This window comes from Chondrus crispus, genomic scaffold, assembly GCF_000350225.1.
Source record: "Chondrus crispus Stackhouse genomic scaffold, scaffold_27, whole genome shotgun sequence".
Classification (NCBI taxonomy): Eukaryota; Rhodophyta; class Florideophyceae; order Gigartinales; family Gigartinaceae; genus Chondrus; species Chondrus crispus.
Window position 1 is genome coordinate 342145 of NW_005179169.1, and position 12612 is coordinate 354756.

A 12612-nucleotide genomic window follows, 5' to 3' on the forward strand; every position below is an offset into this window, starting at 1 on the left:
GCGGATGGCGCTATGAGATATGCGAGAGGGGGGTCATTCTCAGCGTGTCTTTGAATGTGGTATTGAGTGTTGGCGCGTAGCCTGCGTGTGCTTGGGCGCAGGGGGAATTAATCAAAAAAAGAAAAAAAAGCGGGGAGCGAGCAACGCTCGAATCGAAGACAAGCATTGTGTCACAGCAGGCGAAAAACACACCAAGGGAGGGTGCCGTCGAGAAAAAACAAAAACAAAACAAGGCTGCGCGCAAACTCGCCAACGCACAGCCCCTATCGGATCGAAAGACCGAGGCTCAGCATGACAGTTCCGGATTTCTTCAATTGGACCGTTCGGACCAGACTACGTCGCCCTCCACCCAGGGCACGCACCAGCACCGAAAACCTGTCGCGGCGCGCAAACGCACCGCGGCATCCATCTTCAGCAACGCTTGCCTCGTCCCAGCTCGTCTGCGCCCTCCAACAGGGAGCTGTTTGCGCGCATGGCGGGCGCGTCAAGCGGGCTGTGGGACTCGACATCCACAACCACAGTTGGCGAAGCCCGCCTCCACCTTGCAAGGAGACCTACCCATGCGGGACCCGGACATGAGAGAGGGTACCAGTGTTGCGCGACCGAGGTGTTGAACTGGTAACTGGCGACGAAAGGGTCAGCTTCCACCTTCTCTATCAGGGCCAATTTGTACGTGATGCCCTCTGCCGGGTCCATTCGGGCCATGCGTGTGTCCACATGGCTCAATCCCTCGCCATCCTTCCAGGCTACAGTAGTTCGACACCGAGTAACCGTCCTAGCCCTAAACGACGAAGGTATGATACGGGTTTCTCGACGCCGACGAGTTGCACGAGCCAGAGCCGGATCAGACCCTGCGATCCAATTCCGCAACCGGTCCGCTCGCCGACGCCGTACACGCACCATCTGCCATAGCCACATCCACCTCCCCTTCCCGCAATCGCAGTGACACCCATTCACCGTCTCCCCCACTCCAGCTCGTGCTGCCGATCAACTCATAATGGGTACGTTCACCTCTGTTTCGAAGGAAGGCGCTTCGTCAGAAGCGATGTGGGATGCGCATCCATCGCAACCTTTGCCTGCATCACGCATGCCCGTTCTGATCGGCCCACCCGCGCTGCGTGCCTCACTTGGTGAGGGGTCCAGTGCTGCCTCGGTAGCATCCGCTTTCGAACGAACACTAACTCGCGATTTCTGTCTGTGTGCTCGCCTGATGTAGGTATTTCCCGTGACTCGCGCCACAAGCGCCGCCTGACTGGTGGTAAGCACCCTTACTTCCGCAAGAAGAGGAAGTTTGAGCTCGGTCGCCAACCCTCCATGACCAAGCTCGGCACGAAGCTTGTGCGCCCCGTTCGCGTCCGCGGTGGAAACTTGAAGATGCGTGCTCTTCGTCTCGAAACCGGCAATTTCTCCTGGGGCTCTGAGGGTTTCTCCGGCAAGTCGCGTATTCTTAACGTCGTTTACAACGCTTCGAACAACGAACTGGTCCGTACCAACACCCTTGTGAAGGGGTGCATCGTTCAGATCGACGCCACCCCATTCCGGCAGTACTACCACAGGCACTATGGCATCGATATTGGAAAGAAGAAGGCCGGCGAGGGTGCTGGCGAGGTCATTTCAGCGAAGAGAGCTGAGAAGCAAAAGAAGCGCGCGGAAGGTCGCTTGGAGCTCGACCAGGGTGTCGCCGATTTATTCCAATCGGGACGACTTCTTGCATCCCTTTCCTCCCGCCCTGGACAGTGCGGTCGCGCCGATGGATACTTGTTGGAAGGGAAAGAGCTTGAGTTCTATACTAGGATGATGCAAAAGAAGAAGAAGGCTGGCAAATAACTTGTTCTTTGTTGCGGTCTGGATTGTGCCGTTGCACGCGGGATAGCATATGCATCGACGATCGTAGAATTCAGTCCTCTTGGCTGTATGCAGTCTTTGTCTCTACGTTTTACGCCTCGCGCGATCCATGTTTTACTAAAGGAACTCGTATAGTTGCTGTGCAAAACGCGTCCCAAAAAGCGATTGGGCTCCTCGCATGCCCACAGGAGTCGACTACGAAGTGATGTCTTCTTTCCGCGAGGAGATAGTGCAGGAGACGTGAACCATCTGGACCACTTCCTACACAAAGGAGCGACTTCGTTCTTTGTGACTCTGATAGCGAGCTCTCACCTCTAGTAGAATTGAGGTTGAAGGAGAACTAGCTTCTGAAGGAGAACTGGCTCCTGAAGGGAGGTCTTAGCCAGGGAATCTGAATTGCTGCTTGATATTCAACCTCTCCGAAGTGTCTCTGGAGTGCGGAGGCCACCTGAGAATCCAGAGAAACTGCGACAAGAAGACTTGTGTAGCGACATCTTAAAACAGAGAGTAACATGACTCCTGGCATAGTTCCCGCATCCATTTTAGGAATTTTGCTGCTACTAAACTGGCAACCAAGTTATTCGACGCTCAAAGTATTCCAGTTGACGCGACCAAAATTGCTCTACTTACTCTGTAGAGCTGATGTGAGGATTAGTGAAAACCTTCACCCGAGACGGACCCCAATATAAGGGCCATTTCCCCCAATCCATACAGTACTTTTGCCAAGATCTCTAGGAATAGTGAAGGTCTAGCTGGCCTACGACACTGCTTCGTCAGCACTAGACATCAGTTATTTTCCTTGTCATGCTACGCAAGGGTATTCTTTCTTCAGAGAAAGAAGGAAATTCCCCCGGGCAGAACGTGATCGGCAGGGCAGACAGAAGTCAAGTCTTGGATCTGTAAGCACAGTGACAAATGTCATCATTTCGATGTAAGGAAGCTGCTCAGAAATATTTGGATCAAATTTCTGAACAATTTGGTGGAAAGCAACCTTTTGGTTCCAGCTTCTCCGTTGCAGTGCCACTCCAGCTGATTGGGATGACAATCGCATAGGCAAGAGTTGGATAGATGGAGTATCTTCGTAAGCAGCAGTGAAGTGCGTCTGTTATCGCTGATTCACGCCCTAGGGTCACCCAGCTTATACCAAGCCTCAAGAATCGGTTGATTCGGCACCTGTCATTACTTCTGCGTCTGGGAACCAAATCGCAGATCTTAGCTTCGCTCTGTTTTCTCACAATGGGAGCCGCTGTCGAGACAATTGTTCCGAGCTCTGCAGCTCCCGCTCTCTCGCTGTTAGAAGAACAAGAGCCGATCTTGCTGGCGCATGCCTTGCGCTCACTCAATGATCTCGCCGATTCGTTCTGGCCCGAGATTTCAGGTGCAGTTGGCAGAATTCAAGAGCTCTCCCTTGATGAATCGTTCATGGAGAGGCCGCTAGCCGCGATCGTTGCGGCGAAAGTCAATTTTCATCTGGGATCTCTCGACGAGGCCTTGCATTACGCGCTATCAGCGGAGAATTACTTCGATGTCGACGCTGAGACTGAATTTGCGAACACTCTGCGCGCTCGATGTATCGATGATTACATTTCTTTCAAGCGAAAGCAGAGTGAAGGTATCGCGGAAGGGCCAGTTGGAGCCAGTGCTGATCACACCTTTTCAGCCGAACTTGAATCTGTCGTTGAAAGGGTCCTGGCCGGTTGTATTCAGAAAGGGGAAATTCACGAAGCAATAGGCGTATCGATTGAGTCTCGGAGGCTTGATAAGGTGGAAATTGCAATTGCTGAAGGGTGCAGAACTGACGAGGCAAAGATGGAGGCACTGGCGTATTGCTTCGAATGCGCTCAAACATTGATATCCTCTAGAGCGTATCGTTCCAAGCTCCTCAATCTTCTTGCTTCCTTGCATACCCAACATTTTCCCATTGAGAAGCGCAATTTCATTGCCGTCGCGAATTGCTACGCATTCGTTGGAAATGCGAAAGGCGTTGCCGATATTCTCATGGATCTAGTCAGCGATAAGTCTGCGGCTGGCAAGGAAAAAGAGAATATCATGGAGCTAACAGCATTACAGATTGTGTTTGATATTGTTGATAACGATGCACCGTTCTTTGCCTCGGAAGTAATGTCACTATTGCCCGTTCCACGTGCAATTCCGGATCCGCCCACTGCTTCTGAGAGCACTCCTGCAGCAGCAGAAGGAGATGACCCAGTGCCTATGGAAACCGATACCCCGTCCTCTGGTGATCCACCATCTGCTACGCCTGAAGCAGTAGCTGTGACCCCAGCCATCACCTTAACAGCTGAAGAAAAGAAGATCGCCAAGCTGCGCAAGATTCTCAATGGCGAAGTATCGGCAGAATTGCACCTCGACTTCTTGTGCAGCAAGAATCACTCGGATCTCTATTTACTGAAAAAGATCAAGGCTGCTCTTGATGGCCGCAGCAGTGTATGCTACTCGGCTCTGCTGTTCTCCAACGCGATCGCCCATAGTGGGACAGCTATTGACAACTTTCTACGAGGAAATCTAGATTGGCTAGCTCGTGCGACTGCATGGGCAAAGTTCTCAGCTACCTCTTGTCTGGGTGTCATCCACGGCCGGCACACATCTGCTGCTCTCAATCTTCTATCACCTTACCTGCCGTCGAATTCAGGTTCCAGGGGGTCTGCGGCTACCTCCTTTCAAGAGGGGGGTGCCCTCTACGCTCTGGGACTCATTACGGCAACGGGAGGTAGAAACGCTCAGCTTCGTGCAGATCCTTCTGGACCAAATACTGCCAAGGAATATCTGCTTGAAGCGTTGAAAGCTATTGAGACAAGTGACGTGGTCAAGCATGGGGCTTGTCTAGGGCTTGGTCTTTCTGCAATGGCTTCTTGGGATGGGGGGGAAGAAGAGAACCAGTACTATGAAGAACTGAAGAACGTTCTATACACAGACTCAGCAGTGGCAAGTGAAGCTGCTGGTCTAGGAATGGGTCTTATCGCTCTGGGCTCTGGTTCTGACAAGGTTGCGAAAGAAATGCTTGCGTACGCTGTGGATACGGAGCATGAGAAGATTATTCGTGGCCTTGCCCTCGGAATGGCGCTCGTGTGCTACGGCCGGGAGGATGACGCGGACAGCATTATCAAAACCATGAATGAGGACAGTAACCCCATTCTCCGTTATGGTGCCATGTACGCAGTAGCCCTAGCGTACTGCGGAACGGCAGACAACAAGGCCATTCGATTGTTACTGCATTCTGCTGTTTCTGATGTCAGTGATGATGTGCGTCGAGCTGCAGTTATTGGTCTTGGGTTTGTACTATTCAGACATCCGAAACTCCTGCCGCGAATTGTAGCACTCCTAGCAGAGAGTTGCCATGCGCATGTAAGATTCGGCGCTGCTCTGGCCATTGGTATTGCCTGCATGGGGACTGGCATGCCAGCTGCTGTTGAGATGTTGGAGCGCTTGACCGCCGACCCAAGCGATTTTGTTCGTCAAGGAGCACTCATCGGAATGGCGCTTGTCTACATGCACCATACGGAAGACAGATCCCCCAAGGCGGCAGAGATGAGGAAGACGTTTGAAGCAACGTGGAGCGCGAAACTGGAAGACGTGATCACTCGTTTTGGAGCAGTCGTTGCAGTGGGACTGGCGGATGCTGGTGGGCGAAATGGTGTGATCGCATTGACATCGTCAACAGGTCACCCTCGTATGTCTGCCATAGTTGGTCTTGCCATGTTTACACAGTTTTGGTATTGGTACCCTATGGTACATTTCATTGGTTTAAGTATTAAGCCTTCGGCGCTGATATGTCTAAATCAGGACGTCAAAATGCCCAAGCTGAAGGTTCAGTGCAATGCTCAAGAAGGAATGTATGCATATGTCCCATCAGGGCCTCCGGAGAAAACAAAAGAGGTATCATCGGCACCTAAAGCAGTCCTGAGTACTACAGTAAAGTCAAAAGCTCGTGCTGCGCGAAGGGCAGCCAAGAAGAGGAGCACGGAGGAGAAAGCAAGCGGTCAGGGTGATTCCATGACTGATGCGAAGATTGAAGCCAAGCCGGAGAATGCTGAAGAATCGGGAGATGGCAAAGACCCGATGGAGGATGAGAAGAAAGCTGTGAAGGAGGAAGGCAGCCCGAAGAAGGCGAAATTCACAGTCCATGAAAATCCATGCCGAGTTCTACCCGAGCAAGAGAAGTACATGTCGTGGAATGTCACAGCACCTGATGCCGAAGGCAAAATAACAAGACGCTATGACCCTGTTGTCAGTGGACGGTTCTCAGGGATTGTCATGATGTCGGATAGATCTCCAACTGAACCTGAAGACATCGTGGAAATGCAGACATTGAATACGGCTCCGCAGCCAGTCTCGACGCCACAGACGCCGGCTGTCCTGCTCAACGCAAACGATCCCAATGATGAAGAGGAGGAAGAAGAAGGTGAGGAAGTGCCTCCACCAGAGCCCTTCGTCTACAGGGATGAGGCTGATGAGTCGAAGAAGGATGATGAGGAAAAGGATGGTGGTGACTCTGCAAGTAAAGAAGATGCGGACGTTAACATGAACGATTCGGGGGATGGGCAGACGTCAGTGTAGTGGTATCCGAGGACACTAAAACCTGACGTTAAGTCTTTGTGGGTGTTTTGCATTTTGCCCGTCGACGGGATTTGTGCAGCCGAAGTCATAATGATGTCGATTTAGTCTGTTGCAGGTTGTGTACTGGTAAGTATTCACGGGACTCTGAATGAAAGAAAAGACGAAGCCTGATGATGTCCTGGTGCTGAAGTGAGGCCGGACGCTCGGAGTGAAGTGAAAGACATGGCTGTATAGTCACGTGTGGCCTAAGTCTGTGTGGCTCCTGATGCCGCTTTGGCAAGTTCGCTGTGCGGAGATTCACACTAAGCCTCTCGAGATCGCTGCGGGGCATCGTCTCGGAAGACGCCAGTCTTTTTCTATGCGGCTGCTTTGTGAGAATTTACGCTATCCCTTTGTCGCGACGAGAGCAATCAGGGCTGGCGGCGATACTGGACCGTGCGCAGCACGGCGTACCGGCACGGCAAAATGCGTAGGCGAGTATCAACTAGAAGCGTGATTTCTGGTAAATTTTTGTGCTATCTTTTTTATGTAGTGTGATCGCCAACCAATGCAAAAAATTAGCACAAGGCTCTTGAAACGAAATGGCGGGAAACTCATTTCATTTCACCATGCTCCTCTAAGCAAGTGACCCCACAATGGCTTTCTCCTTCCATTCCTTCCCCATCCTCACCCTACCGTTTCCCATTCCTGCGTAATTCCAACTACAAACATCATACCAATGAAGGAGGACGCAAATAACGACAAGGCCTCCGATGCCGCTCAGTCGTCAGCCAATTTCAAAGGTGACATCCTCTTTTGCGGTTCGACCAAATGGGACCTTCTCGGCCGCAAGACTATTCCCAAGGTCGTCGCCAAACGCGGTGGCACGACTGCCGGCGACGACCTTCTGGGACCCTCCCGCATGCGCTTCGCGGGCCTGCCTGACAAACAATTCACAGCCGTCTTTTCGGGATGCGCCGCCGCTCATTTTGTCCTCGTCGACGTCGAGGGTGTCGCATACGGTATCGGACGAAACGACAACGGCCAACTTTCGCGCGCTGACCTCAAATCCCGTAAGCATCCTGTCAAATTTCACCTTCCGGGTATAAAGGAGGGCGAGCGCGTCATGCATGCGGCGTGCGGAAGGCAGCACACGCTCCTCGTCACATCCGAAGGGCGTGCGTTTTCGGTTGGCACCAACGCCTTTGGACAGCTCGGCAACGGAAGCAAAACGGAGCTGAAGAAACCCGAGGTCACTGAATGGCAAGTTGTGCAGCTGCCTTCCGACGAGAAGACTATCTGCGCGGCCGCTGGTGCAGAGTTCAGCGCCTTTGCGTGTGAGAGCGGTGCAGTATATGCCGTTGGTAGCGGACAGTACGGCCAGCTGGGGAATGGCCGCACGGGGGAGTTCATTACGTCTGGAAATCGCATCGCGTTTGACGTGATCATGACACCAGTCCGTGTGCTCGGCTTTGGAAGCGGCGAGGGGGAAATTAAGATCAAACAAATTGCATGCGGGACTAATCACACGCTCGCCCTAGATACAAAGGGCAAGGTTTGGAGCTGGGGTTTTGGCGGGTACGGGCGCCTCGGACATAAAACTCCCAAAGACGAGCTTCGACCGAGGCGGATAGAGACCTTCGATAGCTCGACGTATAGTCTGGATATAATTACGTGTGGGCAGTCTTCTTCATTTGCTGCGCAGAAGAATCGGAAGAGTTGCTATATGTGGGGCATGACCAAGCGCACTGGGGAGACAAACATGTATCCGAAGCCACAATTCGATCTGCAGGGATGGGAAATCCGTAGTCTGGCGTCCGGGACTACGTCCACTGTCGTTTCGGCGGAACGTAGCGTCATCAGTTGGGGTGGTAGTCCAACGTTCGGAGAGCTCGGGTACGGGGAAGGGAAACCCAAGTCAAGCACAAAACCGCAAGTCATGGCTAGTCTCGAGGGTTTGTTGGTGAGCCAAGTCACGGAGGGTATGGCGTTCACTGCCATGCTCGTCTCCGCGGAAAATGACGACGAAAAGAAGATATTTGATGCATTGCCGGAGTATGCCGTTGAAAACGAGGGAGTCGAAAACGACGATGAGAGCGGTGCCGCAGGAAAAAGGAAGCCGGAAAACGAGAACGGACGGCCAAAGCCTAAATCTCGGAAAAGGCGAAGGTAGAGTGGCCGGTATACGGATGGCGCGAGTGGTACTGTATATTCCTGGAAGGTGAAGCATAGATTGCCATAGCATAGATCGCCATGGAAGTCTTGAGAAGTGCCGGACTGAAAATTCGCACAATTTAGTTCCAAGCTTCTCGTTCCAAGTCTTCAACCCCACGTTGCATAATATGAACAGGAACCAGGGCAAGATTAATACACCGGGTCTTACAGCAGGATTTCGTCAACCCTCTAAGCGACCCATCTTCTGTACATTGCCAATCAAGTTCCAGCGCATGTGGGTATGGTCTATGAGAAACATCCACGAGAAGGAGCTGAACGTACAATACCAAACGGGTCTCTCTTGCTGCACAACGTATCTCGCGAACGTTTCAGCAGCCTCTGCTCTCAGTGCTTCGCCTTTTCATTTGGGCAAAACGCTAATTGCTCTTTCATATATATATATATATCAGGGCTAGATTCAAGCAGTAAACATCGAGCCAAGTTTTATATATCCGTAGCTCGTATATTCAGACTTCTTTATTTGGTGAAAAATGTCCCCTCTTTCCAATTTTCCGAACCCGTGTGGGCATGCAATCTCGAGCGTAGGCACGCCGCGAATCTGGAATTCCCATGCTTTGCAGGTCTAGAAAGCAGTGCCTTAATGCGATATGTTTTCCTTTCGTCGCAGTGCAGATCATATTCCAAGATTTAGGTTTATCTGAGACAGAAGAGGACGAGTATCTCTAACAAATCAAAAGTACAAATATGAGATTGATGAAAGAATACCCATCATCTTCTCCTCTTCTTGAAGCTCATCGTTCCTTGATTCCATTTTTAGAAGAACAATTTTTCCAAAAGCTATGAGTGGTGCTGTGGGACAAAAGTGAATAACTGTTCTCTCTTCAACTTTCTCTCTGCACTCCCTTACTACACAATCTATTGTTGTCGTCACTCTCTGTCTCGCTACAATAACGTTCAATCAATAGAGGAAGTGAAGTATCATGCAGCGTGATGGTTTTCGTACTAGGCGAAATTGTTGAAGTATTCTTTATAATTCGTTTCCATTGTTTAATTTTATAACTGGGAAGCATAGACTCTCTGATGGCGGGGTTAGTTACACACGAGGAAGGCATGAGAAGTACAAGATGAAACACAAAGTTAGAGTCATCTCGGAAACAGAAAAGATTTTCCATGCTTTTTGAAATGACCAGGGCCGCAGCCCCCCACCCTATAGCAAGGAATTTGCGAAACATCTATTTCATATAAAAAGTATTTATTAGAGCCCTACGGCACCATCTCATATATTCCATCTCAATGCTTCCCTTTGGAGTTATAAGTGGTTCCGCCGTCTTCGTTTTCCCTATTGCTGGTGAATGATTGCTTCAAAGAGTTTTCGCATAGGTTTGCGGCCAGCAGACAGCTTTACCAATGAAAGGTCCAGTACCACTCTCTTGTCCAATTAAAACATGACACCCGTCATGTTTTGGAAGTCATGGCACTGGTAGAGTGTGTGTGAGATTGCGATCTTCTTCGCCACCAATTGAGTCGAGCTCCACTTGTGCTCAGAATCGCCTCCAAGCTGGTGCCTGTGCGACTAGTTTTTGCAGGTCCACGTCTTACAGAACAGCTCCACTTTGTGACTGGAGGTGTTGCAGAGCTTTGAGGTAGGCGACGAGGAAAACAGGCGGTTGTACCTCTGAAGTGGCGGAAGGATGGTGGCGATGTCGCTTACGCCATTGTGCCGCGTTCGGCCGTCTTTTGTGTCACCGCTTGCTCCAGGTCGATCCTCTTGGTGTTTTGGAAGCCCTCTTATTTCTCCGCGATATGCGTTGTCCAAGAGACCGCCCTGTCCAGTTTCGAAGAAGTCTCGCCGTGTATCCACAACGATGTTGTTTGATGCACTGTCGGAACGCATGACTGAAACCGTTCGTCGCATGCGTGGCGTAGATAAGATAACAGAGAAAAACGTCACTGGCGCAATGAAAGACGTGAAGCGCGCTTTGTTAGACGCAGACGTGAACCTCCGTGTTGTCAACGCCCTTCTGAAACAGATTAAGGCGCGGGCCGTCGGTGCTGATGTCACCCCTGGCGTTGAACCTGGGCAGATGCTTGTTAAAATCATGCACGAGGAGCTCACAAAGATTATGGGAAGTAATCAAGCCCCTTTGGCGAATCGCACGGACGGCGAACCAACTGTGGTGTTGTTGGCGGGTTTGCAGGGTGCCGGAAAGACTACTGCTGCTGCAAAGCTTGCGCTATACTGTCTGAAAGAAGAACGGTCTGTTATGATGATTGCGGCAGATGTGTATAGGCCCGCTGCTATTGATCAGTTGAAGACTCTCGGGAAGAGCATTGAGGTTGACGTGTTTCAAATGGGTACAGACGTTAATCCCAGGGAGATTGTGCGGAAGGGCCTTCAGGAGGGGAAGACCAGAAAGATCAATACCATTATTGTTGATACTGCAGGAAGGCAGGTCATCGATGCAAAGCTGATGAAGGAGCTCAAGGATATCAAAAGTGTGAGCAAAGCCGACGAAACTTTGTTAGTCGTCGATGCTATGACTGGTCAGGAGGCCGCTACATTGACGCGCTCGTTTAACGACGAGGTTGGTATTACAGGGGCTATTCTCACCAAGCTCGACGGAGATACACGTGGTGGTGCAGCTCTTTCTGTACAACAAGTTTCAGGGTCGCCTATCAAATTCATAGGCGTTGGTGAGAAAGTTCAAAAGCTGGAACCGTTTTATCCGGAAAGAATGGCATCCAGAATCCTGGGAATGGGGGATGTTTTGACAATTGTTGAAAAGGCGCAAGACGTTATGGACGAAGCTGAAGCAGAGAAAATGACTAGAAAGATGATGGAGAATAAGTTCGACTTCAATGATTTCCTGAAGCAGACTAAGATGCTTTCACAGATGGGGTCGTTGGGGGGCTTGATGAAGATGATGCCGGGTATCGGCGGTCAAATCAATGAAAGCAAGTTGAAGGAAGCGGAGGTAAAGCTGAAAGTGGCTGATAGCATCATTAAGTCGATGACGAAGCAGGAGCGGGGCAACCCAGAGCTTTTGTACACAGCGCCAAGCTCTCGAAGCCGTGTAGAGCGCATTGCGAATGGATCTGGAAGATCACTTGCGCAAGCCAAAAACATGATATCCGATTTTCAAAAGATGAGAACAATGATGCAGCGAATGAGCAAGCAAATGGTAGGTGGGCCCGATGGGACGCCCGCTGAAGGCGCTCCAGGTAGTAAGAATCGTGCCCAGCGTCGACGAAACGCAAAGAAGAAGGCCTTGCGAGGCGGCGAGAGGCGCGGATTCGGCTAGTAGAGATACCGGAGACGGGTATCGGCATATGTTACGGCTCATTAAAGAATTCTCCTAACTTTTGTTTTTCAACCCCGCAAAACCTGGGCAGCTGACTAAAACGAGAGAATTTGGAAGCTGGAACTATCGAATGAGTCGCCGGCTCTACATTGAACCCATCAACGAAACACTAGGTATACGAAGAGCTTGTGTTTCTCGAGTAGCGTCGGACTGAACTTGAGAATAATGTTTATAATTTTTGCAGTTCGTACTAAATGCCAGGATCTCTCTGTCGTCAGAAATGTAGGCCTGGGAAGATGCGTCTTGAGATGAAATGCTTCTATATTTGCAGGGAGTTGAAAGGATAGAAAAGCTTATGTATGCCCCTCATCACGCTGATTATAAAGGAGGCCACTTCAGATTTTAGACCGGTGTATCTGTAAAACCGCACATGACCCCATCGGTCAATTTAGTAACCAAATATGCTCGCAAGAACCGGTCCTATCTTGCCGTCCGACGAGCTCCATCTGTGGATTTTCATTCGGCTTTTTTCATTGTTTCATCCATCACAAGAACCTGAAACGATGGATTGGGCCACGTTTGGCTGGGGGTACAGTTTTGATGCCTGTCTCCGAGGACCTCGGAGTCCAATCCCTGCGGATAGATGGACCGCAATAGGGCCAAGACACAAGAATTGAGTGAACTATTTTTTACATTTCGTTCGAGGTGGAGACCTTCGCGCGCATTTTCTGGTGAG

General features: G+C 50.7%; 7 protein-coding genes; 5 read left to right on the plus strand and 2 right to left on the minus strand.

The window, feature by feature from the left end:
• The first annotated feature begins 19 nt into the window (after positions 1–19).
• CHC_T00005144001 (hypothetical protein) lies at positions 20–295 on the plus strand. Its single transcript, XM_005716949.1, has one exon. It carries the CDS (start codon positions 20–22, stop codon positions 293–295), a length of 276 nt encoding a protein of 91 aa, XP_005717006.1.
• Positions 296–411: 116 nt separating this feature from the next.
• On the minus strand, positions 412–696 carry CHC_T00005145001 (hypothetical protein). Its single transcript, XM_005716950.1, has one exon. It carries the CDS (start codon positions 694–696, stop codon positions 412–414), a length of 285 nt encoding a protein of 94 aa, XP_005717007.1.
• A 301-nt stretch (positions 697–997) lies between these two features.
• On the plus strand, positions 998–2431 carry CHC_T00010253001 (40S ribosomal protein S8). XM_005716951.1 is given in 3 exon segments: positions 998–1001; positions 1217–1827; positions 1828–2431. The coding sequence occupies 2 exon segments, from the start codon at positions 998–1000 to the stop codon at positions 1825–1827; spliced, it is 615 nt and encodes a 204-aa protein (XP_005717008.1). The 3' UTR covers positions 1828–2431.
• An 836-nt stretch (positions 2432–3267) lies between these two features.
• Positions 3268–6947, plus strand: CHC_T00005147001 (hypothetical protein). XM_005716952.1 is given in 2 exon segments: positions 3268–6420; positions 6421–6947. 1 exon segment carries the CDS (start codon positions 3268–3270, stop codon positions 6418–6420), a length of 3153 nt encoding a protein of 1050 aa, XP_005717009.1. The 3' UTR covers positions 6421–6947.
• Positions 6948–6967: 20 nt separating this feature from the next.
• Positions 6968–9029, plus strand: CHC_T00005148001 (hypothetical protein). The gene is made up of 3 exons (XM_005716953.1): positions 6968–7030; positions 7148–8498; positions 8698–9029. The coding sequence occupies exons 1-3, from the start codon at positions 6968–6970 to the stop codon at positions 9027–9029; spliced, it is 1746 nt and encodes a 581-aa protein (XP_005717010.1).
• A 1118-nt stretch (positions 9030–10147) lies between these two features.
• CHC_T00005149001 (hypothetical protein) lies at positions 10148–10468 on the minus strand. The gene has a single exon (XM_005716954.1). The coding sequence runs from the start codon at positions 10466–10468 to the stop codon at positions 10148–10150; it is 321 nt and encodes a 106-aa protein (XP_005717011.1).
• A 19-nt stretch (positions 10469–10487) lies between these two features.
• CHC_T00009028001 (signal recognition particle SRP54 homolog ffh) lies at positions 10488–11876 on the plus strand. Its single transcript, XM_005716955.1, has one exon. The coding sequence runs from the start codon at positions 10488–10490 to the stop codon at positions 11874–11876; it is 1389 nt and encodes a 462-aa protein (XP_005717012.1).
• The last annotated feature ends 736 nt before the right edge of the window (positions 11877–12612 follow it).